The following is a 26,222-nucleotide window of genomic DNA, read 5'->3' on the forward strand; positions in this document are numbered from 1 at the left end:
CGCACGCGCCGCCGCCGGGACGTGACTAGGGCAACGTCCACGCCGGGCGGCGGCGAGGGGGCGGTGTCTGTGGCAGCAGCCGTCGGGCCAGGGGCTGGGCCGGGGCTCTTGGCGCCGCAATCGGAGCATATCCTTGAGCGCTGAGCACTTCCCTGCGGTCGGGTCTCCAATCAGGCACTCCCTTAGCCACCCGGTCACCCTTCAGGGGTCCTCGCGGCCCGCCCGCCGCTAATTAGGGGACGGACGCAGTAGCCAAGGCGACCGCCGGATTGACAGGCATGCGCGCCAACCGGCTTCCAGAAGCTGCCGTCTGGGCTTGCCCGGCGCGTGGCCGGTGGCCCAGTGACAAAAGTGGAAGCGCCAAGGGGGCGGTGACCGGGCAGGCTGGGTTGTGGCGGTTCCCTGGTGATTGCGCGCTGGGGGCTGAGGCGATTTCGGGCGTTCGGACGATGCCGTGACGTAGCGTGGCGACAGCATTGACGGCGTGAGCGCACCCCCGTGGAGGGAGCCCTACGGCCGCGGGGGAGGCGCGGACAGGAGGCAGGCTACAGTTTGGGGCGTTAGCGGAGCCCTTCAGTGGGTGGGGGAGGGGCGGTGGACGGCCCCCGTCTGCGCGTGCGCCGGCCCCTCTGCTGACCCGGCCGCAGGCGCGCGCATGCTCGCTGCACGCGGAGCCGCCGTGGCCGGTCGTACTGCGCGTGCGCCTGGAGCCGCCCGCTGAGGAGCGGCGCTGGCGAACGTCGGGCGGGCGGTCGTGACGTCGTGAGGAGCGCTTTAAAGTGCGGGCCGAGCCGGGCGTCCGAGGGTCCGGCCAGGAGTCGGGCCGAGCCTCCGCGGCCGCCTTGCGCGGCATGAGGCCCTGCCGGCGCCCCTGCCCCCCGGGACGCGGAGAAGGCGGAGGAGGAGGGAGCTTCGTCGCCGTCGCCGCCGCCGCATGACCCGCCGCCCCTGAGGCCGCCCCGCCGCCTCTCGACGCCCCTTCTGGGCGGCGCGGCCTCGCTCGCGGGCCTGGCGCTGAGGGCCTCTGCGGCCCGGGGCCCGGGCGCGTCCCCCAGAGCCATGCCCGGCCGCCCCGCCCGCCGCGGAGGGCCCTAGAGCAGCGGCGTGGACCATGGCGGCCGCCAGCGGCTACACGGACCTGCGGGAGAAGCTCAAGTCCATGACGTCCCGGGACAACTACAAGGCGGGCAGTCGGGAGGCCGCGGCCGCCGCCGCCGCCGCCGTGGCTGCCGCCGCCGCCGCCGCCGCCGCGGCCGAGCCCTACGCGGCGCCCGGGGCCAAGCGCAAGTACCCAGAGGACTCGGACCCCGAGCGCAGCGACTTTGAGGAGCAGCAGCTGCAGAAGGAGGAGGAAGCGCGCAAGGTGAAGAGCGGTATCCGCCAGATGCGCCTGTTCAGCCAGGACGAGTGCGCCAAGATCGAGGCCCGCATCGACGAGGTGGTGTCCCGCGCCGAGAAGGGCCTGTACAACGAGCACACGGTGGACCGGGCCCCGCTGCGCAACAAGTACTTCTTCGGCGAGGGCTACACGTACGGCGCCCAGCTGCAGAAGCGCGGGCCCGGCCAGGAGCGCCTGTACCCGCCGGGCGACGTGGACGAGATCCCCGAGTGGGTGCACCAGCTGGTGATCCAGAAGCTGGTGGAGCACCGCGTCATCCCCGAGGGCTTCGTCAACAGCGCCGTCATCAACGACTACCAGCCCGGCGGCTGCATCGTGTCTCACGTGGACCCCATCCACATCTTCGAGCGCCCCATCGTGTCCGTGTCCTTCTTCAGCGACTCCGCACTCTGCTTCGGCTGCAAGTTCCAGTTCAAGCCTATCCGGGTGTCGGAGCCCGTGCTTTCCCTGCCGGTGCGCAGGGGGAGCGTGACTGTGCTCAGGTAACCGCCTGGGAGGTGGGAGCGGCCCCCAGGAGCCCGCGCTTTCCGCTTCTGACCCAGGCTTCTGTTTGCGGGGCGGGGGTGGGGGGCGGGGAAAGGGGTCTGCGTTTAAAACACAGGCAGTAAGAAAGCAGGGAGCTGAGCTAGAATTTTCTATCCCGTGGGCAGATATGACGAGATCGCAGACTTGACCCGGAACTAATCTAAAGGCATCTTTCTAGAAGGGTGGTTTTCGGAGTCTCTTTACCTTCGTGATTTGAGCAAGTCACTTCCATTTTGGGCCTCCATTTCCAAGTCTGAGTTTTAAAAAAAGTTAGTTGGGATTACCGTCTAAAAGTCTTTCCAACTTTGCCATTCTTGGTCTTTTTAACAGAGAACACGTTCGTGGATTCGTTTAAGAGAGGACATCCTCACAGAGGAAGGCCCCTGAGCGTATTTAATTGATACACGTTCTCCATTCCCAGGAGGGGGAGTGGCTTCCCTGGTTTTGAACAGATCAGGGGTTGGACCAGGAATAGAGTGCAGCAAACTTAAAATTCAGTCCCTCTTGGCTGCAGAAGAGCCCATTGGTCCTTTGTAAGATGAGTTACCTGTAATCAGGACCCTATGAAACAAAATAAAGCTTGTTTTTTTCCTGGTATTAGGCTTTGTAGCTGTTCAGCAGATCTTAGGCTCTTGGCCTATTTTCAGTCCCAGAACCTGCTGAGAGTTAGCTCAGCGCCCTGGCCCTCAGAGAAGATTGCCTGCTGCAATACCTTTGCTGTTTATATGAAGCAGAAAATTTACTTGGAAGCTCCCTGCTTCCGGCCCTGGAACAAGTAAATGGAACGATGTACTTCAGTAATCCCCAAAACCTCTTAGGAGATCTAGACTGCAGCTTGGCTGACCACCACATTCTAGTACAGGATCGGCAGGCACTGCAGTTGTGTTGTGAGCAGCTTAACCTCTGAATTTCGGTCAGTGCCGTGGGCCACGGTCATGGGGAGAAGCGGGGTCCCCGGAGCCCTCTCAGTGCCCTGAGGCAAGTGTTCTGTCTCATTTGAGGGGAACAGCTGAGGCTTCTTCCACATCTGGGAATGCCAGCAGAGCCGTGTGGTACCCACCATGTCTCCTGAGGGGAAAGTTTGCGAAGTCAGTGGCAGCAGGGGCAGTATTCCGGCTTCCTCATGCGTTGGAAGCTAGAGGGCCACTTACCTCTCAGATACCCCCTTGTCATGTGGGCTCCCAGCTTCTCAGATCTGCGTGGTGCTCCACATGGATGTCTTGGCAGAGGCCTTTAAGATGGCATTTCCAGGGCACACTCTCCCAAGTGGCCTGACTCCATTGAAGGGCTCTCCGTGCTTAAAAGGGTCTCTCACACGAGGGCCATTTGCTCTCTTAACGGGATACTGCTTTCCCACATCATCACAGGTCCTCAGGGTTGTCAGCAGGAGGCCTGGCAGTGGTCCGGTGTGTAAAGGGGGGGGCCACAAGAGGCAGTTTGTGACTTGCAGAGCCCCCTCCCTCCCACACACTCACACCCTGTATTGAAGAGAGTTTTCAGGTTCTTAAAGCGCAGGTCTGTTAGCGCTTAGCAGCGGGATCGCATCACCAGGAAAACCCTCTTCAGCTTTGCCATAGAAGAGGGAAGTCCCGAGGCTTTCCCAGTCCCTTCCGCCTGGGTTCTGACTTGGCTGAGGGGTTAGTGTGGGAGGCTCGGCCACGTCCTGAAAAGTGCTGCCCCAGGCTTTGAACCCAGCTCTCCTCTCATTTGCTTTGGGACTTTGTGGGCGTTCTCTGAGCCGGCCTTTCCATCTGTAAATAGGGTGATGGCAACTTGCACAGCCTATCAGAGCTAAAGGTGGTGATTCAGTGTCTAGCAGAGGGCCTGGCACAGGCTCGACCCTTACGTGGGTGCTTTCATACACAGCCATTTCGTGCTCCCCTGCTCTCTTGTCGGGGAAGGGGCTGGGGATTTGGTGGAGCCTTAAACATGGCTCTTCCCTTCACGGAGTTCACGGCCCGGTGGAGGCCACAGACATTTAGTTACAGCCCAGGAAGGTAACCACAGGAGTACACTGGGGGGACGTCTTACTCCACTGTGGAGTTGGGAGGTTTTCAGGAACTTGAAGGGGGACCAGGAGGTGACTGGGAGTTAGCCGCCGAGCAGAGGTGCGGCGGAGGGGAGCGCACGAGGGGCTAGCTGAGGGCTAGGTGCCGACTAGAGGCAGCTGGAGCGCATTACCAGTTCTCAGAGCCAGCCTGGACCTGAGGTAGAGGTTCTGGTGTGGCGTGCCTCGGTGAGGCTCTAGAGCAGAGCTTCTCCGCCGCAGTCCTGTTGACGTGTGGGGGCTGTCCTGTGCCTTGTGGAACGTTTAGCCGGATCCCTGGCTTCTGTCCACTATGCCAGAAGCACCTTCCGTGATGACCAGAAATGTCTCTAGACATTGCCACGTGTCTCCCGGGGGGTGAAACGTCCCCAGGGGAGAGCTACTGCTCTCAGGTTCCGGACACCCCTGCTAATTTAAATCCTCCAGCACCTGCTCACGTAGCTCTCTGAGCTTACTTGCTGTGCAGGTGGGTGAACACCTGCCTGTTAGTGCTGCCTCTGTGCAAGTCCTGCTTGGGCTCTTCCCTGAGCTGGTAAGAGGGGATGCTTGCTTTCACTTCCTGGTAAGTATCCCAGCGCAGAGGTGATGAGCTGTAAAGCTGCCAGTGGAAGGGGCTGATGAAGACAGTGCTTCTTTACAGATAGGGACGGGTTCTAGTAATTCTCATCTGACTCAGACTTGTGTTGTTGATGGCAGTGGTGTCTGTACCCGTCCAAGGCAATATGGCAGGAATACAGTTTTATATTTAATAGTTGTCAGCGTGGATTTTAGTGTGTGGCAAACATTGACTCAGCAGTGTCCAGACGTGGGCATTTAGAGCAATTCCAGAACAGACCCTTCTGGAAGTGCTTCAAACTTCTTTCCAAACCCAGCTGGCAGTTGTTTTTTTGTAACCTTTCCATGCTGGGCCTGAGTGGGTCCTGTCTTAATGCTGTTCTCTAGAGAAATATTTTTTATCTTTTCTTATATCAGTTCATCTTGTATTCCTTTTCCTGTTTTCTGTATGGTAAATGGTAGATTAAAACAGATTTCAGATGGATTAATTGGAATAATTACCTCAAGGCTAATTGCATACTTGGTGCTATTTTTAATCACTGCTGAGTGGTCTGTGGTTGCGGTGGCCACATGCCCAAAGACCCAGGCCTTAGCCACCTGTCTGGAAATTACTGTATCGCCCGGCCGTGAGACACGCAGTGGTGGGCGCAGCCTGTGACTTCCAGATAACAGTTGATGCTGGGTGGGGCGGGCACCCCTTCAGTCCTGGGCAGAGGACGGATGGTGTTCAGCTGGTTGACAGCAGAATTGAGCTTTCTGGCTTAAAATAGCTGGGAATGTAGGGCACATAGGTCTGGGCCACATCTCTTGTGTGGAATCTCCTGATTCCGTGAGAGGGGGAGGAACTTTAGGATGAAGTCAGGGCTGTTTATTCTCAGGAGGAGCTCTGGGCTGCGGGGTGTTGGCTGGCCTTGGTTCTGCCAGGCGTGAGAAGAAGGCAGAGGGCAGCAAAGGAGAGGAAACTAGCCGGCTAGTGACGGTCTTAGTCATGAAGGTCAGAGAAAGCAGAAAATAAATAGGCCATAAAAGTTTCAGGGCTGGCTGGCCATTTTTGGCTGGGCCGTTGGTGTGCCGCCGTTACTGGGTTATGATGCTAACTCGCTGCAGGCGTGGGCTCATCTTTGCGGACTCTTTCCCTGGAGATGGTTGGACTACCTGTACCCTTTGCTGCGGTCAGTGAGGCCCCCACTACAGATTGGACCTTGTCACTGGGAAACACAGATGGGCTTTTTCTTCCTACCCCTCGTTACCTGCCTCTCCCCACCGCCACTCCCATCAAAAAACAAAAACCAGTGTAGCATAGACACTGAAACCGAGAGTTTGATTAGAGTTCCAGTGCCACCGCTTTAGCTGTTTGACTTGGGGCAAGTTAGTTAACCTCTCTGGGCCTTAGTTTGCCTCTGCAAAATGGGGCTATTAAAGTCCTAGAGTTGTTAGCGAAGATTGATTCTCTTTCACATGACCAAAGGCTTGAGGTTTTGGTGAAGTGTCTGGAAACAAGCTGCCTCTGTGCTCAGCTGCTTTGTATTTATACCTTGATGTGTACAGAATTGGGACTTGGAGCAGGTTGGCCTTCTTCCTTCTGGGTTCAGAAAGCCCCAGGACTGCTTCTTCGTGTTAGGCCATGTGTCTTCTATGAGGTTCAGGTGTGATTATAACGAGTCTGAGCTCACAGTTCTGCCCCTGTGCCCAGGTGGCTGGTCTGCTGCCCCCGAAATCCTAAGTGAGGTCCTGTAGGCCTCTCAGTGGCAGCCCCCGCTAGAGGGAGGTGTCGCCAGGCAGTCCTGGTGATCTCGGCCAGTCCCTCCATCTCTGGCTCTGTCTGCCCTGGGCAGGGCACAGAGTAGATGGGGAATGGCGGCCACCTTGGAACTGTTCCTTAATAATTCCGTCTCCAAGGCTGTGCCCTAGAGGAGAGGTGTGTGGTCCTGCACAGCCCCTTATGAAGAGTCTTCCAGACTCCTCCTTTGACCTGCACCGGATCCTCCGAGGAAGGACTTGCTGCCGTCTGTGTTTCGCAGATGTAGAAACTGAGTCTTCACAGCAGTAGGAACGTTGGGCCTCGACACACACACACACACACGTCATCTAGCGTCTGTTGTATGCAGAGATGAGTAAGGCCTTTGCAGAGCTTTGTCTTGCAGGGAAGGCGATTGCCACAAGGCCGAACTGCAGTAGCAGAGACGGGTTGGGTGGGCGGTGTGGGGGAACCCAGCCTGGGGAGGTGAGCAGAGCTTTCCAAGAGAGGGGAGACTTTCCAAGAGTCACTCTAAGGCATAGTGTGGTGGGTGACAGCCAGGCTCTTGCTCTGGGTGCTTGCGGCACACTAGTCACTGCTGCATGGGGTGGGGGTGGTGCTTGGGCTCAGTGCAGGGCAGTACCAGCCTCAGGTATTTCCCCTCTCTCTTCCCTGTGAGAACAAAAGAGGAGGAGGCACTGGAACTTTTCTTCATGCCAAGGTTAGGCCTGGGCCCAGGGTATATTAAGTTTCAAGCTGGCAGACTGGCACTTTCAAACAGTTTCTCTTGTAGCAAGTAAGTTCCTTAGCAGTAAATAACCCTCTGTGGTCTCTCTTGGGCACTTTCTGCTGAAGTTTGGACAGAAGAGCTTCCTCTGATCAGGACTTAGAGTCCCCCACTCCCAGCAGAGCTTGATACTGAGGACGGGGTCAGTAGGCTGTGTCGTAGCTGCCAGGAAGTTCTAGAAGACCAGTGCCAGTGAGCTGTTCAGGTGGGGGTCAGTGAGCACCATGGTCATTTCTGTGGGCCCGTGCGGTCTTGCTTCTGCACTAGTTCTTCTGAGGCCTGGGCTGGGGGACAGGAACCTGGCATGACTTGCTCTTTGTTCTAGAGCACTTTGGGAGGTGGGGGCACTTAAAATTTGACCAGCGTCTGGATCTGCTGCTTCTGTGTTACAGGATGCAGTTCCTTGCTGAAGATGGGAAGTCAGGGCCCTTGGCAGGTCCTATAGCCAAGTCAAACAGATTAGTAACACTCGTTAACAGTAAGGAAGGTAGCCTGCAACCGGTACTGCAGGTCTAGGCCTTAGAAATATGCCTTGGATTGCCTTTGGGGAACTGGACTTCACTCTTTGGGAAAGTCCCGTGTTAATATGGGACTGTCTTGGAGCCCAGATCTGCACTCCCCTAATGTGGAGTGACAAGAGAGAGCGTAGGATGAGACCTAGAGCTCCTAGCCCTGGGAGGGGGCCCAGGAGGCCTCTGCTGCAGGGAGCCTGGGTGAAGGTTGTCCAGGACGCCTGGCTTGTGTCAGGTGCTCAGTAAATGGGGGTGCCAGGCACCCTGCGTTATCTCACTGAATTCTCACGGTAGCCCTGCAGGTGGGCCTCCCACTGCTCTTCTCCAGGGGTGCTAACCAGGAAGACATATAACTGTAGTTCTGTCTAGAAGACAGGAGGCACTGACCCTTTTAACAATCTCATCGTTAGTCACCACAAAGGAATGTCGTAAGTGACAGAGCACAGAGCACCACCACATGAACACCCAAGAATCTACTGCTGTCCCTGCAGTTGGAGGAGCTGAGGTTTTGGCCCAGCATGTGACTCAGCTAAGGTGACAGAGCTCAGGTTCTAACCCAGGTCTCTTCAACTCCTCGATCCTTGTATGGCATTTCTCTCTGGGCCTCCAGATATATATATATATTTTTTCGCCTTACACGGGCCTCTCACTGTTGTGGCGCCTCCCGTTGCAGAGCACAGGCTCTGGACGCGTAGGCTCAGCGGCCATGGCTCACGGGCCCAGCTGCTCCATGGCATGTGGGATCCTCCCAGACCGGGGCATGAACCTGTGTCCCCTGCATCGGCAGGCGGACTCTCAACCACTGCACCACCAGGGAAGCTCCAGATATTTTCTTAAAGATTTTTTTTTTTAATGTGGACCATTTCTTAAAGTCTTTATTGCATTTGTTACAATATTGCTTCTGTTTTATGTTTTGGTGTTTTGGCCACGAGGCATGTGGGATCTTAGCTCCCTGACCAGGGATCGAACCCACACCCCCTGCATTGGAAGGCGAAGTCTTAACCACTGGACCACCAGGGAAGTCCCTAAATTTTTTTTTTTCTTTGTATTTTGGCCATGCCGCGGGGCATGTGGGATTGTTCCCCTACCAGCGATCGAACCCAGGCTTCTGTAGTGAAAGCACTGAATCCTAACCACTAGGCCACCAGGGAACTCCCGCCTGCAGATGTTAATAGGTGTTGTTTGAGAGAAGGTTCCTTGGTCAGTGCTCAGTTAAACTCAGCTGTAGTAACTCTCAGGTCCTTTAACATACCGATACTTTATTAAACTCGTCAATATTTCCAGATTGATTTGACTGTGGACATTTGTCCGTAGTTATCTCACGGGACTGTTATTTACAGAGAAAATTGAAAACCTCTGGTCCAGGAGCAGCTCAAAGGGGAAAATCCCTAAAATAAGAGCTCTTTTCTCCGCCCTCCACATGGCTCCAAATCAGATTTCTGAATCAGAGGTACCTCTCTCGAGGACTTTTTATTTTTTATTCGCTCTTGCTTCTAGTTCTTGCCCACGTTGGGGCAGCCTGGCCATTTTGAGGAGTCCTTCCCAGGCCTGTGGTGTTTCTGACCATTGCTCCACCCATGTCTTCACAGCTACCCTTGAGAAGGAGCTGATTAGCAGCTGAATAGAGGAAGATTGGTGGTCCTGGCAGCAGCCAGGGAACCCTGAGCAGGGGGAGGAGGCCTGTGACTGCGGAGCTGCCTTGGCTCAGTGGGGGGCTTAGTGCGGAACTCGGGGTGGGAGTGTCTCATGGCTGCCAGGCTCCCAGTGAGGGCCTGTACTCGGGGAGCTGAGTTTGCTTCCAGAGTTTCAAATCGGACAGACATTAGTTGTGAAGAGGACAGCCATCTACCCACATTCATTGGTCTGAGCAGTTTTCAAAATCATGTAACTTGATGAAGAAAATAAATAGATACTTGAGTGTGATGGGAATTCTTAAAATATTCCAAACACAGCTGTCTTCAAGATTTTGGATCCCCCAAAATGAAGGTTTTTGAAAGCATTTTTTTCTAAGTAGACAAATTCTCTTTTTGAACCTTGCAGCCTTAGTTCTCTCTGGTGACTCAGTGCTGTCAGTGTCTGCCTTGGCCTCCTCTGCCAGCCCAAGGGTCGGGGAGGGGGAGATGCGGTTCTTATCTTCTCCCCAGGGTCTGGCCTGAGTCACTCCATCGGCCTCCAAAGCCACTAAAGGTGTGCCCTCTTGGGGACCCTTTGAAAGAAGGGCTCCTGGCCTGTGCAAGGAGATTCCTGCTTCTGCTTCTGCTTTAAGACCTGCTTTTACCTCATCCCAGGTTTTCCCTTCAGTGGTTTCTGGGCAAAAGCATCCTGGAACTTAACACGTATTTCCTCCCACGTAGATCCTTGAACCTGTCATGTAATGGGGTGGAGGGTGGCCATTAAGACCAGGACCCTATTTCTGTCTCCGTAACCCTGGGGATCTTTGGTTGTCCATCCACTCTCCATGCTCACGTGCTCTGTGTTTCTTTTCAGTGGATATGCTGCTGATGAAATCACTCACTGCATCCGGCCTCAGGACATCAAGGAGCGCAGAGCAGTCATCATCCTCAGGAAGTAAGTGTCCTGGTGTCTGGCTCCTGCAGACCTGACTGCAGGTGGAGGTCTGGGTTCCTCTGTCAGTAGCCCTCAGCATGAGGGCTGAGCAAAAGCACACGCTCCCAGTGTTTGTGGGCTGGGTCTTGAGACAGGATTTGGGGAACATTCTTCCAGACCCTGCCTCCCCCCACCTCTTCCTTTTCCTTCCTCCTTGGTTCTGATTTGTCACGTGTGCTTCTCACTGAGTATTTTTAGATTGTGCCTCAGCAGCTTGCTTTAAAAATGCCTGGGTTTTCACTTCTGGGAGGAGCAGGGAGTGAGGACGGGACGTAGATGGGTGGCTGGCTGCGTGTTGAGCAGGCGCATGGCTTGTGGCTGTCCCTCTTCTTTGGCTAGGGGGTCAGGGACGTACTGACCAACATTGCCAATCCTGGCATCTCCAGCACTTCTTTTTTTTCTGCTCACGAGGTGAATGGACTGACCACATAAATGCTGGGTCAAGACATTCCTGCCTTGAGGCAGGGGTCCTGAGAAGGCTGGCTGATTGCCCAGGCTCGTGTAGTCGTCAGTGAGCAGGACAGTGCCTAGACCCAGGCTGGAGCAGGATGTCCTATAGCTTGCCTTATTTGTGTTTTTTTTAAATTTAAGTAAACTTTATTTGTTAGAACAGGTTTAGGTTTACAGAAAGTTGGGAAGATAGCAGAGAGCTCTCCATTCCCCTTCCTGGTAATGTCTCACATCAGTGTGGTATGTTCATCACAGTCACGAAACCAATACTGATCCAGGACGGTTAACTGGAGTCCATCCTTTACTCACATTTCCCTAGTTTCTCCTCACGTCCTTTTCTGTCCCAGACCCCACAGGACGTGCAGTTGTCGTGTCACCTTAGCTCCTCTCTGCTGCGACACTTTCTCAGACTTGCCTTATTCGTGGTAACACTGACCGCCAGGTGTGTGGTGGAAGGTCCCTCAGTTGTGGTGTGTCTGGTGTTGCCTCTTGGTTACACCGGGGTTGTGGGTCTGGGGAGGAGACTGCAGAGGGGCAGCGCTGTTCTCCTCACATTACGTCCAGGGCGCAGGACCTTCCACTATCGACGCTGACCCTGAGTGCCCAACTGAGGCTGTGTTTGTCACTGTTGCCCCCTGTTCACACTGTCCTCCTAGGAGGGACGTCGCTGTGAGCGGCCCACACGTAAGGAGTGGGGGGTGAGCGCCACCTCTTTGAGGGCAGAGTCGCCACACAGATTCCTGGAATCCTTCTGCACAGGAGATTTTGTGTCTTCTCCCCCACTTGTTTATTTCTTCATTCACTCATTCCTGACAGCAGTGTGGACTCGTGGTGTCTATTCTGTGCTCAGCTTGTCCCAGCTTTGGCCATTGGGAGCTCTTTCTTTTTTTAAGTACATCCTTACTCTCTGGCTTGTCATCTTTTTTTTTTTTTTTTTGCGCGGTACGCGGGCCTCTCACTGCTGTGGCCTCTCCCGTTGTGGAGCACAGGCTCCGGACGCGCAGGCTCAGCAGCCATGGCTCACGGGCCCAGCTGCTCCGCGGCACGTGGGATCTTCCCGGACCGGGGCACGAACCCGCGTCCCCTGCATCGGCAGGCGGACTCTCAACCACTGCGCCACCAGGGAAGCCCTGGCTTGTCATCTTTTTAACTTCAGTTTATCACTTCTGCATCTTGGCCCTTTGGGTCCGGAGCTCCAGTACATTGTGGTGGTGATGTCTCTTTGGCACAGCCCTGCCACTTTGCCAAGTCAGAACATTGAGTCTGTTTTATCATCTGTAGAATAGAGATGACCCAGACCCGTGGGACAGTCCTGCGGTGCGGGCAGGGCACTGGGCACCTAGGGGAACTCCAGACAGTGATCAGCCTGGCAGCGTTTCTCCTCTAGCCTAAGAATATTCCCGGAATCCGTCAGAAGAAGGGTTTTTATCTGCTTTTCCACTTGCTTTTCCCGTGGTTCCCAGCACAGTCCAAAACCCAGGACCTGGAAGTGAGGCAGGCCAATGTGTTGCTCCCTTCTGGCCTTTCCTGCCCAGTCATTTCTTGTCAGGTGTGCCTGGTACCTCCAGTGGCAGCCAGAGACCAGGTGGCCCACCCGGGGCAGGAATGAGGGTTGGGGGGGAGCAGAACCAGAGCAGCGCCTCCTAGGTGTTCCTTCCCAGCTCCTCACAATAGCTCATCCCAGGGAAAGCTTCACTGGAGGTGCAGGAGGAAGTGGCCAGAGCTGGAGTGTTGGGTCATTCTTCTGGCTGTTTCCTCCCTCGAGCGGTGGCTCCTGTACCTGGCTGCCCAAGCCAGATGCTCCTTGGTGGAGCTAGGACTCTGCACTGTTGTTGTTTTTTGTTTTTTGTTTGTTTATTTGTTTATGGCTGCATTGGGTCTTTGTTGTTGCTGCGCGTGGGCTTTCTCTAGTTGTGGCGAGCGGGGGCTACTCTTTGTTGAGGCAAGTTGGCTTAGCTGCTCCGCGGCATGTGGGATCTTCCCGGCCCAGGGCTCAAACCCATGTCCCCTGCACTGGCAGGCGGATTCTTAACCACTGCGCCACCAGGACTCTGCACTGTTAACCAGCTCACCCCGGAAGCTCTTTGGCCAGCTGAGCCCCTGTAGCGTTCTGACCGAGGAGAATGGCTGTTGTGGGTGACTGGGCTTTTTGACCTTCTGCCCTGAGTGGGTCCAGGAGCCAGCCAGGGACTGGGCTGGAAAGGAGTGGATGGGTGCCCCCACCTCCGCAGCTTCCCTAGGCTGCTGAGCTGGTGAAGTGCCCAGCTGTAGGCAGCCCACCCAGGGGACCAGAGGAGAGGCAAGGGCAGCTCTCTTGCCTGCAGAGTAAAATGCAAGGTCTCTGTTGGACTTTGCCTGTCCATCCAGCCTCCTCCCTCGATGTTCTCCCTGTTATCTCCTTCCCACTTACGTTAAATTACCTGCAGCTCCTAGTGTGGCCCATGCACTGATGTCCCAGACTCTCACAGCAGTGTGGCCTCTGTTGGGAATGCTTTCCCTTCTGACCCACACCCACCCCCCAGGTGACCCATATATACGCACTGAAAGTTGGTTAACCTAGCCGTCCTTCAAGGCTCAAGGGTCAACCATTTTGACACGCAGGAAGCATCATATACATGTAGCTCTCTCAGCCCATCCCCTGCCCCCTGCTGTCACAGCCTGTACACTTGCCATTGTGAGTTTCCAAAGATGTGTTCTGTTGGGGGGCAGGGAGAACCTTGTTCATCTGAGTCCCAGCACTGAGGCCAGTCCAGAGGAGGACAGCTCTAGTCGATGAGCAGCACCAGGTACAAAAGGACAGGCTGGTGACCTGATGAAAAGGGGTGCATCCTGGCTCAGGCGCTGCCCAGGGGTCAAGGATGTGGCCTTGGTGGGTGCCTGGCTGACTCTGTGTCCTTGGGTGAGGCCACATCCCGACAGGTGGGACCTGGGCACTGAGCCCAGCCCTGCTCCTTGTAGGCAGGTAGGTAGGGTGGAGCCAGCTCTGCCTTCTCTTAGGTTCGGATAAAGATCGCACAGGCTGCAGAGGGAGGGCCTGGGGCCTCTGTCACTACTTCAGGCTGGTCAGCACTGCGGTAGTCTTTCTAAGGGCCTCATGGGGGGAAACGGGTGGGCGGCGGTCAAGTGCTTCCTGGTTCAGCAGAACACGGCTCCTTTGCACGTGGATGGTGCTGAGTCTTCACGTAGGAGGTGGTGCCATAGTTTCTCGCTGGGAGTGACCCTCGGAGAGCCTCCCCGGGAATGCAGTCCCTAGGCTGCAGCTTAGTGTCATCTGTTTGGGGTCACAACCAGTAAATGGCTGAGTGCGGCCTTGAACCTCGGTCTCCTGTTGCTGGGTCTTGTGGCCCTTGGTGGTTTGCACAGTGGAACACCCCGAGCCCTGCCCCAGGGTGGATGCTGTGAGTTGAAGAACCCAGAGCCTCACATACAGAAGGGCTTTCTTGCCTCTGCTGTGCCAGTAGAGAGCTGGTGGCTGAGAGTATTTTAAGCGGTAGGGGACTACCCTCCAGGGTGTGTGGGGTGAGGCTGCAGCTGCAGGTTGGTCAGCTCTTGAATGCGCCCAACTTCTGGAATGTCGCTGTTTCCCAGCCCACCCAGAGCAAGCTGCCCAACATGCATCTTTGCCAATTGTTGGTTCCCCTGGCAGGGAAGCTGGACCTACTTTTTTTGGAAGTGTGGTTTAAGTTTTAAATGACTGGTTAGAGAACCAGGAGGCTGGCCAACTTCCGAGGTGTGGCAGTCATTGGGGTGGGGGAGTATTTGGTTTTTCCCACAGTTCCCTGACGTGCGACCTTCTAAGGGCCTTGTGTGCTGTCCTCTGCCAAGCATCCAGCTCCTAGGTGCCGGGCGCCGGGTAGAGTGCTTCCCACACATTAACCCTGAGAGTGGAGGGTGTGAACTCTATTTGGACAGGGGTTCAAGCAGGCAGTGAGCTGCCTCGGCTTCTCTAGCCAGTTTGGAGTGATCTCTGAGCAGGGATTCCCGACTTGGGAACATGAAGCATCTTGTGTGCACAAGGCACCCGAGGTGGGCATGTAGGAGACTCAGCGCTCCCTTGGGGCTGGATCTGTGATAGGTGGGCACTTTGCATGCTCAGACAGCACAAGCAGAGTGAGCATTGTCCTAGGAGCACGGAGCGTGTCCACTGGGGCCCAGCAAAAACAAACAGAAAGATGACCTGCAGCTTCAGGGGCTTGTTGGGACAGGCTTGGTAGCTCTGGCTCCTGAGCTGGAAACTGCTGGCCAGGCAGAATTGGTGAGCTTGAAGGCGGGAAGTATAGAGGGCCTCTGTAAGGGAGGAGCAGTGAGGGGAAGGAGGCAGTGGATCCAAACTTCAGCATCAGGCGATGGCTTGTGGCCCTCAGGGCCTTCTGGTTGGTGGCCAGGGTACCCAATCTCTTGGTGTTCAGGAGGCCCCCAGGCCTGCATCGGGTTGGCCTACGAGACTTGTGTTCCTGCATGATTAACCAGAGGAAACGGCTCAAGGCGGTGTAAACAGCCTGTTCCTTTGCTGCTGGTCAAGTGGAGCTGAAGTTTGGAAAAGCAGCTGGAGAGTCACTTGTCCAATGTTAATCAAAGCTGGTGTGTGCTAGGCTCTGTGCTGGTGCTGGGAAAGTGGTGAGTGTGATCTCTTCTCATTCACTTTACCTTTTGGGGAAGGTAAAGGTTTAGCGCCTCACCGGGGGCTGGTCAGGGAATGCTTTCCAGAGAGGTGCCGCCTGAAGGCAGTCAGGGGTGGTGTGTGGGCCTCAGGCAGGCTTCGGAGAGGCTCGGGCCAGGACAGGTCAGGCAGAGGCACCGTTCCTCACAGAGGCTCCGAGTGGGGAACACAGTGGAGACGGGCGGGGCGGGACCCCGTCGGAGCTCGGCAGAGCGCTCGCTGCTGTGCGAGAGGTGTGGAGGGCCCTGGGGAGCACCGAGGCCTGGGAGCAGCAGGTGGGGGCTTGTTTAGGAGAGACTGCCTGTGGGAGGCTGGGCTAAACGGCCTCCTGGGTCATTCGGTCCAGGGGTCCCTGGGGTCAGAGGGAGGCCCTCCCAGAAAGCAGAGCAGCCGAATGCAAGGCTCTGTGCGTGGATGAGCAGAGGGTGTGCTCTGGGCTTTGTCCCTCAGCTCTTGGTTTCCCTGATCCGGGTCAGGCCTGAGACGTGGCCCCCACCGGGACACCTGTCTGCCACTGCTTGTGTCTCCATGATTTTTGTCCTGGTACCAAGGACTACCCACCTTTGTTCCCCGGGAGTCCAGGGATTGGGTGTATCCACAACCTCCTGAGGAATAAGGAGGCGGTGAGGCCGCCAGGGATGTGACTGGCTTGGGCTCATGGCCTGGCTCTGTCCCTTCTTCACTGAATACAAGTTGGTTACCTGAGCCCTGTGTTCTTACCTGAAAATTGGGGCCATTGCGATGCTGGAGATGGTTAAACTCGAGACTGCTGTGTGTACTTCTCGGCCCTTCCTCACCGTTGCCCCCTGTAATCTCGATGGGGCGGGGGTAGGAATAAGGACGGCTGTGCTGGGTCAGGTGCAGTGTGAGGAGAGGGGGGCCTGGAGCCGTGGTGGTCAGCAGCCCCGGTGTCAGGTCTCCTGGTGTCCTGGAGGACAGTGAGCCCTTACCAGGGCCCGAACTGGGGGGTCCCTGAGCACCCTGATCCTGGCCCTGTGGTCTGGCTGGCGTCTGTGGAGGCCCTGGGTTACGCGCATGTGGCGTGGATGGCGTGGTGGTAACCAGGCTGGGCGATTTGGAGAGGCTCCCCTTGGAGACTGGGTGTTCTGTTGGCCTGGGTCGGGGGAGGTCTGCTGGGAGCCCAGGACCATGTACGTGCTTGGGGTGCCCTTTCTTTGGGTGATACACTCGGGTGTCCTTCAGGCTCCTCTGACCGTAGCAGGCTGCTGCACCCGTGTCAGCACTGCCATGCGGGGAGAGCAGGGCAGGGGTTGGAGAGAAGCGTGTGGTGTTGGTGGGGGCTGGGAGGCGGGACTATTGCAGGAGGGATGGGTGGGGGTCTGGGCTGTGCGGGAGTCTGATACTTAGAGGGGCAGGAGAGTAGACCTTGGGGCCCAGGGCACTTGTAGGCGAGGAGTACTCCGACAGGCCTGCCTCACCGCGCCCTGCCTGCTCGCTCCGTTGGGAAAGCCAGGCTTTGTAGCACAAGGGTGCTTGGGGAGGGCAGAACCAGCAGTTGTGGGTGGTTGGCAGCAGGGCCTGAAGTGCAAACTGGTTCCCCGTCTCCCAGAAACGGTGGCCTGCCTCTGCCGGGACAGCTCTCTGCTCTGCTTGCCTCTGCCGGGACAGCTCTCTGCTCTGCCGCGGTGAAGAGAGCCTGCCTGGGCTTCAGGGGCATCCTGGGGTGGCAGCTGTGTGGCTGAGGCCAGTGACTGGGTCTCTGATTTCGCACTCTCCCCGTCCCCCGCCCCGCCCCGCCCCACCCCAGCAGCTTCTCCGCAGGAGTCCATGATGGATAAAGGAACGTGAGAGGGCAGCGCCTAGACAGTCAGTCTCCTCCCTTCCTCTCCGGTCACATGTTAATGTTACCTTGTTACCTTAATGCTTGGCCATCCTCCCTTGGTTCCGGCTTCCCGGTACCTAGGCCCAGTCCACGCTTTGTCCTGGGAGCTGTCCCGACATACCTGGGGTGCCTGGCCGCGACCCCTGGATGTTGGCTCAGATCTGTCAGGAAGGTCTTGGCTCCTGTTACCACCCGAGGAGGCGCAGGCCCAGACCTTACTGCTAGAACCGGGCCTCCTGCCCCCAGACCTGTGGCTCTGTCTGCTGAACCCTGGCCTGCTCCCTGGGAGTTGGCTGCCCTTTAAGAGGAGAGGGGTGTGCTCTGAAGGCGCACTGCTGGTGGCTCTAGCCCGGCTTCTTGCAGCTTGGTGGCTTTTCGAAAGTAGAGCTTCTTCAGCCGTTCTGAGATGTACTTGTAACAGCCCCAGGGAATGTGTCGGGAGCCGTTTTGGGCCCCAGAGCTCCTACTGCCCCCAAAGTCGGTGCGGGAGGCTGAGTTTTTGGTGGGACTGCTTCTGATCACCCCTTCCCTGAGGGCTGGCCCTGACGGTAGCAGAGCTGTTGTGCGGGCAGCTGCGCCTTCCGTCTCTTCTTCTCTTAGGCAGCTGGAGGGACGCAGAGCCTGTCCGTGTGCCTGGCTTCTGTCCACTCTCAGCTGGTCCCACCTGTCTCCCCAGCAGCCCCCGACCCACAGCGAGGGGCCCCCACCACTGCCCCCGGCTGCCCGGCCAGCCGCCCTAGTCGCAAGCAGCTCAGGAAGGGCGGGCCCCACCAGGGCTCAGCGTGTGTGCCAGCCGTGCCTGCGTGGCAGGACGTGCCTTCCAGCCCCGGAGGCGTGGGGGCCAGGCTCGCCTCATGGCGGCGCTGCTCTTCTCTGGCCTGCCTCACTCACCCGAGGAAACCCCTTTGCGGTCTTGGGCCGCGGGTCCTGCCCACACGGGCTTTTCTGCCCGGGGTGTGTGCTCCCAGCACCCGCGGGGTCTTCGGGTCAGCTCGGCTCGGCAGTGCTGGAGGGGCGCTTTCCTTCCCGAGGCTTCGGACCCTGGAGTCCTCTGAGCCGAGCTTTTTGGCTCATGTCACATTTGGTGTGAGCTCTCAGCACAGGGATCTGAGGCCTGGCCTGGTCAACGAGAGCTCTCGGGGCTTCGGTGATTCTGGTTCCCACCCTCAGGTCTGGGTGTGCCCAGCACCGCCTCTTCCCAGTGCCCCTAGAAAGGATCCTAGCCTTGAAGGAGGCGACTTGTCTTTGGTCTCTAGACCCTCAGAACTGAAAGAGGCCTTTGCTCAGATGGGGAGACAGGCCCCGAAAGGGATGGTGACTAGCCCATACTCTGAGTGGCAGCCTCAGGGCTGGATCTTCCTGTTGCTCCTAGGTTCTGTCTCCTGTAGCCCGGGGTCCCCAGAGTGGAGGCCGAGACTGGTGGGCCAGTAAGTGCAGCTGGGCCCCTCTGGCTTCCCCGTCTTAAGAGGCCTGGAGTCTCACCTGGACTAGACTTTTCTCCCAGGACTTCCCGGCACACGTGACTTCCCTCCTAACTGACCTAGTCTTCCCTTCTGTTATGAGGACTGGACGCAGTCATTCCCAAGAACCCAAGGCAGCTCTTGGGTTCCCCTTCTGCTCTCTTCCCCCAGCGGTCTTGTGAGGATGTCCTTTGAGGGGCCATAGCACCTTCTTCCTCAGAGCCCAGTTGTTCTTTTGTAGCCAGCAGCCCATGGGAAAGATACCTTCAGGGCCTTCTGCCAGCTGTGCCCCCATCACTCCCCGCCCCAGGCCTCTCTCTTGCCCCTTGCTGCCAGCGGCCTGACTTGCTGGCCTCTGTATCACACAAGAGGCCTTGGGGCTTCTTTGAGGCTTCCCAGGCCAGCTTCCTCCTGGCCTGACTTCCTAAAGGACTCGGATCGCTGCCCTGGGCTATCCCCACCCAGTTTCTCCATCCCTTCTTTCCCCTCCATACTTGCACGCTTTTCCTTGACTGAGTGGTGTTCCAGTGCTAGGTGGGGGCTTTGCCTTCAGAAGCCCTCTGGCCTTGGCTTGGTCAGTGTCCCGGAACCAGCAGAAGCTGCCAGGTGGCTGTGGTGGGACCAGAGCCAAGCGTGAATGTGGGATTGGGTCTGGGCCCTCCTCCTGGCTCTACCATAGCCTTGGTGTCCCCGTGTAAGGGTAGGGAAGCTCTTACTCTGTTCCCCTCCAGTCCTTCCACAGGCCTGGACCAGGGGAACCTTCCTGTCTGGTGTTTCAGGCAGGGGTGGATGTGTCTGTTGGAGTGTGTTGGTGCCCACCAGTGGGGCCCTCAGTCCTCTGGCAGGCACAGTAGCTGTCCCTTGAGAATCTCTGGGCCGGAGGAGGGTGAGGTGGGGCTGCCTCGTCCAGCTGAGAGAGCCCTGGGATCCTTCCCCTGGGGCAGCAGGTCATTGGAAGTCTCCAAACAGAAGTGTTCCCGCCCCTGGCTCCTAAGCCTGAACTTGGGAAGGACAGTCTTTGAAAGTCAGCTGGACCAATTCCTAGTTGAACCATGAGGAGACTGAACCTCAGAGCAGAGACTGCTGGCCTCCACCTAACCGGGCCAGAGAAAGAATTGGTCTCATGGGGCCACACCCTCCCCAGAGGCCCGCTGGTGACCCCACGTGCTTTTCCTCTGCAGGACGAGATTGGATGCGCCCCGGTTGGAAACAAAGTCCCTGAGCAGCTCCGTGTTACCACCCAGCTATGCCTCAGATCGTCTGTCGGGAAGCAACAGGGACCCCGCTCTGAAACCCAAGCGGTCCCACCGCAAGGCAGACCCTGATGCTGCCCACAGGTACTCGGCTGCGGTCCCTCAACACAGGCCGGCAAAGCAGCGCCACGGCCTGGCTGCAGGGCGAGATGGGTGGGAAGCCTGGGGTAGATGGTTAGGAGCCGGGCATTGTCCACCTTTCCAGTGCCTTCTGTCTGGTTCCCTGGGCTTGGTGGCATTCTCAACTAAGCCCTGGCTGTCCGCCTGTGGAACACGGTGTGCCTTCCCACGCCTTCCCTGGTTCTGCTCCCTGACACACGCTCTGGGGGCCTACATGGGACGTTAGGAGGGAAGTGCAGGCCTCGGAAGGCCGCAGAGCAGGGGCCCGTTTCAGAAGGGTTTCTGAGGAAGCTGTTGAAGCTGAGACTGGAAGGATGGGGAAGATGTATGGGAGGGGCAGTCTGGGCCAGGGGTACCGTATGGGCTGAGACCCTGAGACAGCAAGAGCTTTGTAGTTTCAGGGCTAGTGGGGTTGGTGAGCAGAGAGGGAGAGTGGGAGTCGGGGGAGGATTGAGAAGCCGAGGGGGATGGCAGAACCAGGCAGGGTCTCGAGGCTGTGATAGGAAAGCCGCCTTCTGCCCGGCAGCCTTGGCTGTGTCCTAGGGCACCAAACTCAGAGCCCAGCAGACCCCACAGGGTAACCGGGGAATGTCTCAAAGACGAGGGGTGACCGTTGGCACCTGCTGGGCAAAGACACGGTGCCAGTGCTTCTGCTACTGCCACACCTCCCCCCTCTGTAGAGACCCGGTGAGCTGGGGTGGCCCTGGGCCAGTCTCTGGGTAACGCCTCCCCCACCCCTTCCCTCACAGGCCTCGGATCCTGGAGATGGACAAGGAGGAGAACCGGCGCTCGGTGCTGCTGCCCACACACCGGCGGAGGGGCAGCTTCAGCTCCGAGAACTACTGGCGCAAGTCCTACGAGCCTGGGGAGGACTGCTCGGAGGCGGCGGGCAGCCCCGCCCGCAAGGTGAAGATGCGGCGGCACTGAGGCCTGAGCCTCCGGGACTCGGCTTGATCCTCACTAGCTGCCCCTCCTTTTGTTTCGTTTTGAGGGTTTTTTTTTCCTTTTTTCTTTTTTTGGTTCTTATATTTTTTTTCCTTGGTTTGTTGCCTGTTAAGGCTGAAGAACAAAATTGGCCAGGACCTGGTTCTCATGTTCTTGGTTTTCCTCCTGGATGGAAAGGCTGTTGGCATCTGTAGGCACAGAAGCTCACGCTGGAGTGGCCAGTGGAGGCGTGGGGGGCAGCTGTCCTCACGTGGGGCTGTGTCAGGCTGGGTTTATTTAAAAGCAACAAAATGTTTTGGTTTAGAAAATTTCTTGTTTTGCTTTAAATGTAAATCTTAGTGTTGTAAATGAAGTTCAATCTCCTCCCCCTCCCCCCACTGCTGTCTGCCATGGGTTGAGGTCTTGCCTTGCCGGCTCTGCAGGGGGCCTGCTGCCCTCCCACCCCTCACCTGCTCTCCAGGCCCCAGCAGCTCACGCAGATGCCCCCTCCTCCTGCAGCAATTGTTAGGGATGACCGGGCAGAGGCCTAGGTAGTGCCAGCCCCTGTTGCCCCAGAGCTGTTCAGTTGGCTGAGACCCCGGGCTTCCTGCATGCCCTCTGGCCTGCTCTGCCCACGGGTCCCTGGTCTGCCCAGGGGCCAGCTGCAGTGGTCCTGACCTCTTGCCAGGAGCCCGCCTCTTTGCTGGGTTGCTCCTTTTAAGCATACACGTGTGATTGTGTGGAACAGTTAGACTTGCCGTGTTGGGGCAGTTTTAGGAGTTGTTTCTAGCTGGAGGGACTGGTGTCCTTCTGCGTCTAGCGTTTGGGCTGGAAAACTGTTGTGTGTGTGGTAGGGTTTTTGTTTTCTTTGGTTCGGAATTTTCATTTTTTCCTTTGGTCTCCTGGCTTTTTCCTTTTCCTTTCCCTTTCTTCTCCATCGGCCCTCCTTGGGCCTTCTCCCTATGTCAGTCCCCATAGGAAGCTGCCCGCCCCCTCTGTCCGCCTGCAGCATGCATCCAAGGCCAGAGCTCAGGCCTGCAGCCTGGGTTGGTGCCTCCTCCGCCTCAGGGGCATGAGAGCTGGGGAAGGAAGGGTCCTTTAAAAAATAATAATGAAAGGGAAAAAATAAGTGAAGTCTTTGGCAGTTTCCACCCGCTCAGATCCTTGAAGGCTGCAAGGTTTTGCTGATCTGGGTTCGTTAGGAATGTCCTCTTGCCAGCCAGGGCCAAGACCCAGGCCTGCTGAGAGCAGAGGCCCTCCCAGCCCCAGGCTGCTACCATCCCAGGGGGCTAGTCTTACAGAAGAGGCTGCAGAAAGCTGAGGGGCAGCCACCATCAAGAAGCCCCTCTCAGGGGCCAGAACTCCTTTGCCAGTGTGGATTCCTCAAGTCGGGACTGCGTAACTAAAGCAGTTGCAGTTTTATTTTTTTTTTACAGCTTTTTTCCCAAAAATGATTTGTAGTTGTGTGTGCAGCACTTTGCCCTGATATGTGTGCTCTACAATAAAAACCAAATCTAATATATTTTGAAACAGTTGTCTGATGCTGTCGTAAGAGAGGACTTGCCTTTGGTTCTTCCTTAATCCCTTTGTTTTGCCCTGAAACTCTGAAGGGGGTGGGGGGGGCAGAGTTCATTGCCCACCGAGGCCACAGAGGAGAGGAGCAGTTGCTGACGCAGGGCTGAGGACGGGCTCGCCCACTGTCTTTTCTCCACCTGCAAGGAGGATGGACTTCGTAAACCATATGTCCAGGTGCCCAGGGCACCGTGGGCCCACAGGAGCCAGGATCCTACTGTGCTGAGTTCTGGAAGCCCGTCTTCCTTGGGGTGATCAGAGAGGCTGCCGGCCAGTGGAGGAGGAACAGCACGAGCAAAGGCAGGAGAGGGGCCTCGCCTTTGTAGAAAATACGTAGGTGGTTTTGCTCATTAAACCAATTCTTGAGTTCCTACTATATGCTGGCCAAGCCCTTACTGTGGCCCCATAGTGAGCAAAACCCTTCCAGCCCCTGCTCTCAAGATGAGTATGGTAGAGCTGTGGATGCAGATCCAGGCTTGAGGCAGAGGGGTTTGGGTAGAGTAGGGGTGGGGTCCAGTGGGTTTTAGTCCCTCCAGATCCTGGACCTGGCTCCCAGGTTCTTCTGGTCAAGGGGTTTGGTCTAGAGTCTCCCTCATTCACTTCCAGTGCCCAGAGCCAGTCTACTTGGCCAAATTCTTGCTGTGAAAACCTGGCAAGCCACTTAACTCCCCATTTAACAGGAAGGGGAGAGTCCAGAGGGAGCAAGTGAGTGGCCAGGGCTCAGGCCTGCAAATCAGTGACAGGATGTGAAGTGGGGGTGGGGTGGGCAGAGCCTCCTTGGGGTCTGTGGCCAGTTGGGCCTGCAGGGGTAGCCACTGGGCTGGGCGGATAGGGCCCTGGATGCCCCGGAGAGGAGACATTGGAGCTGAGGGAAAGGTCACCCACACTGTGCCTGGGCCCCTGACTCGGGTCACGGGATGGGGGCTCGTGCGGAGGGCTGGGGAGCTGCGAGGGATTCTCCACTGCAGCTGTGGCAAAGCCAGACCTGGGTTCTTCCTAGTCCCTGAGTGAAGGAGGCCCTTTGCCTTGAGGACTGAGGGATGAGGCCAGAGGAACGGGGTCTGGCCAGAGGAACGGGGTCTGGCCAGAGGAACGGGGTCTGGCCAGAGGAACGGGGTCCAGCCCTCGGAGGTCCTGCTGTGTTTCTGGCACTGGTTTCTGTCCCTGTATAGCGGTTCCATGGCACCCCGTGTCTGGGACTGTGAGAATCCTCTGAGTAGTTCCCAAGCAGATGCGGGGGCCATATCTGAGTCCCTGAATCTGACTGTTCCCGGCCCTCTGCTGGGGCACTAGCTAGCTGTTTGGGCCATGTGCTGAGTCCCATCTCTGCTCCCAGCCCAGGCTTGTATACAGTAGGTGCTCTAACAACATCTGGCTCCAGCCCTTCCCAGCTGGGGAGCCCATCCCATTCCTATAATCCTGTTGTGTGGTGGGGGAAACTGAGGCCCAAAGTCACATTCATTCATTCAAAAAATACGAGTGTCCGACTCTGCTGAGCTCTGCTGAGGGTACAAGACAACCTGGTGTGTGTCACACACACACACACACACACAAGTTTATTGTAGATTGTACTGATAGATGTGTAGCACATAAGTTACCAGTAATAAAACATAGTACTCTTTTAAGTTCTGTTTAGCCAATTGTTTCTCACAGAATGCTTTTATTGATTTTTTGTTGTTGTTGAGTTCTTGTATTTGTAGCTCACCTGTGGTGGTAATTCAGCCACAATATGGTAAACGGAGCTGCATCCCATCTGCCTGTATTAGTTTCCTGTGGCTGCTGAAACAGATCGCAGCACATCCGGGGGCTTAAAACAACAGACGTTTATTTTCTCACAGTTTGGAGGTCAGAAATCCAGAATCATCACCACTGGGCTGGAATCAGTGTGGCAGGCCCGTGCTCGCGTTTGACAGCTCCCGGCCGCTGTTGACATTCCTTGACTTGTGGCCACATAACTCTCGTCTCTGCCTCCATGGCCACACGGCCTCCTCTTCTGTGTCCCAGATCTCCTCTGCCTCTCCCTCATTACAGCCTCCCTGGATAACCAAAAATAATCTCCCCATGTAAAGATCTTTAATCACATCGGCAAAGTTAAAAAATGTTTAAAAAATTTACATTCCAGGGATTGAGACCTGATACCTTTGGGGGCCACTGTTCAGCCTATACTACTACCCTGCTCTCTTCCCAATAAGTTTGTCATTAAATTTGATACATGACCTACCGATTACTCACTGATGAACAGATTGTTAGTGGGATTGAAATGTTTCAGCCTCAGTATTACTTTTAAATTTAATCTGCATCGTTAATACTTTCTCCACCCATTTAAGTCTAGACCTGTGCTGTCCAGTACATTAGCCACTGGAAGCTCGGCTGTTGAGCACCTGGAAAAACGTGGCTGGTTTGAATTGAGTTGTGCTTTAAGTGTAAAATACACACCAGAATTTGAAGAGTTAGTACAAAAAAAGAGTGTAAAAAATATAATTAGTCACTTTATATTGATTACATGGAAATGATAATATTTTGGACGTAACTGGGTTAAATAAAGTATGCTATTTAATTTTACCTGTTTGCTGTTACTGTTTAAGTCTGGCTACTAGGGAGTTTGAAATTACACGTGTGGCTTGCACTGTGTCTCTGTTGGAGGCACTGGTCTAGAACATGAGTGGTAAACCCAGCCTGATTTGTGGCCGTGGAAACATTCCCTTCTGGCTGGTTCCAAGCACAGCTGCGAGCGCCGTTATCACAGTGTCTCCACCACACAGATTCAGCCAGTGTAATGCAGAAGGACAGACAGGAGGGGAACGAAGTAAACCAGGAAGTGCTTAGTTTTGAACTTGACCTCTGTTTTCAGTGTAAGTTAGTTTTTAAACAATGGCTGTGTTTAACAGCCGGCTCACAAAGATTCTTAAACCGTGACATCTGGCAGTTGCAAGCGGCTCCCCACGGAGGGTTTTGCGGAGAGGAGAATGTGGTCAGACTTAGTTAGGGTCCCGCAGGCTGCTGTGTCGAGAGCAGAGAAGGAGCGTGGCAGGCAGGGCACCTGTAGAGATTACGGGGCTCCAAACGGAGGGCTGGGGTCCTCCAGCTGGGTGTCGGGCGTTCCCTGGCGCATTCCCTCCGGTGCCCACAGGGCGGCAGCAGAGTCCCAGCGATGGTGCCTCGGAGTGGGCGGGGCACAGCCCTCCCTTGGTTTAGATGGGGAACTGAGGCCCCAGGGGCGAGAACCTGGGTTCCCCACTGCTGCCACCCTGCTCAGCCAGGGCCCCCGGGTGAGCGGCTGTGCAGGGCGGTCCAATTCGCCGGGCATTGTTCCCCGAGCCTTTGCGCTGCCAGTGTCCTCTGCCTTAGGCGGCTCCTGCTGGAAGCCACCTTGTGGGACAGGGCTGCCCTGGGCTCTGTGGACCGCTGGCTTCCCTCAGCACAGCCCAGGGAGTTCTGTGTGGCCCAGGGCTGCCACTCCAGGCTGGGAGACCAGGACCTAACTCCCTAACTCCCACCCTCTCTGGACTCATTGTGAGTGAGGCCCTTTACAATCTGTCTCATTTAATTCTCACCACAACCTCTAATACCTCGCTTGGGGCCCGGGCTCAAATCCTGACTCTGCCATGTACGAGCTATGTGACTCTGGGCAGGTTACTTAAACCTCTCTGATCTTGGTTTCTTCCTCTGTAAGATAGGCATAGAATAAAAGGAATGACTGGTGCCTGGTACAGATCAACTGCTCAGTGTTAATAAATGGTAGCAATTACTATTCACCCCCATCTTGCAGA

General features: G+C 56.4%; 1 protein-coding gene across 1 annotated transcript; it reads left to right on the forward strand.

Annotated features, from left to right (window-relative positions):
• Positions 1-992: 992 nt before the first annotated feature.
• ALKBH5 (alkB homolog 5, RNA demethylase) lies at positions 993-25,014 on the forward strand. Its single transcript, XM_082604033.1, has 4 exons — positions 993-1,881; positions 10,051-10,131; positions 19,765-19,920; positions 20,706-25,014. The coding sequence occupies exons 1-4, from the start codon at positions 1,112-1,114 to the stop codon at positions 20,881-20,883; spliced, it is 1,185 nt and encodes a 394-aa protein (XP_082460159.1). The 5' UTR covers positions 993-1,111; the 3' UTR covers positions 20,884-25,014.
• Positions 25,015-26,222: the final 1,208 nt, after the last annotated feature.

The sequence above is a fragment of the Mesoplodon mirus genome (assembly GCF_964341445.2).
Source record: "Mesoplodon mirus genome assembly, chromosome: 18".
In the NCBI taxonomy this organism is placed as follows: domain Eukaryota; kingdom Metazoa; phylum Chordata; class Mammalia; order Artiodactyla; family Ziphiidae; genus Mesoplodon; species Mesoplodon mirus.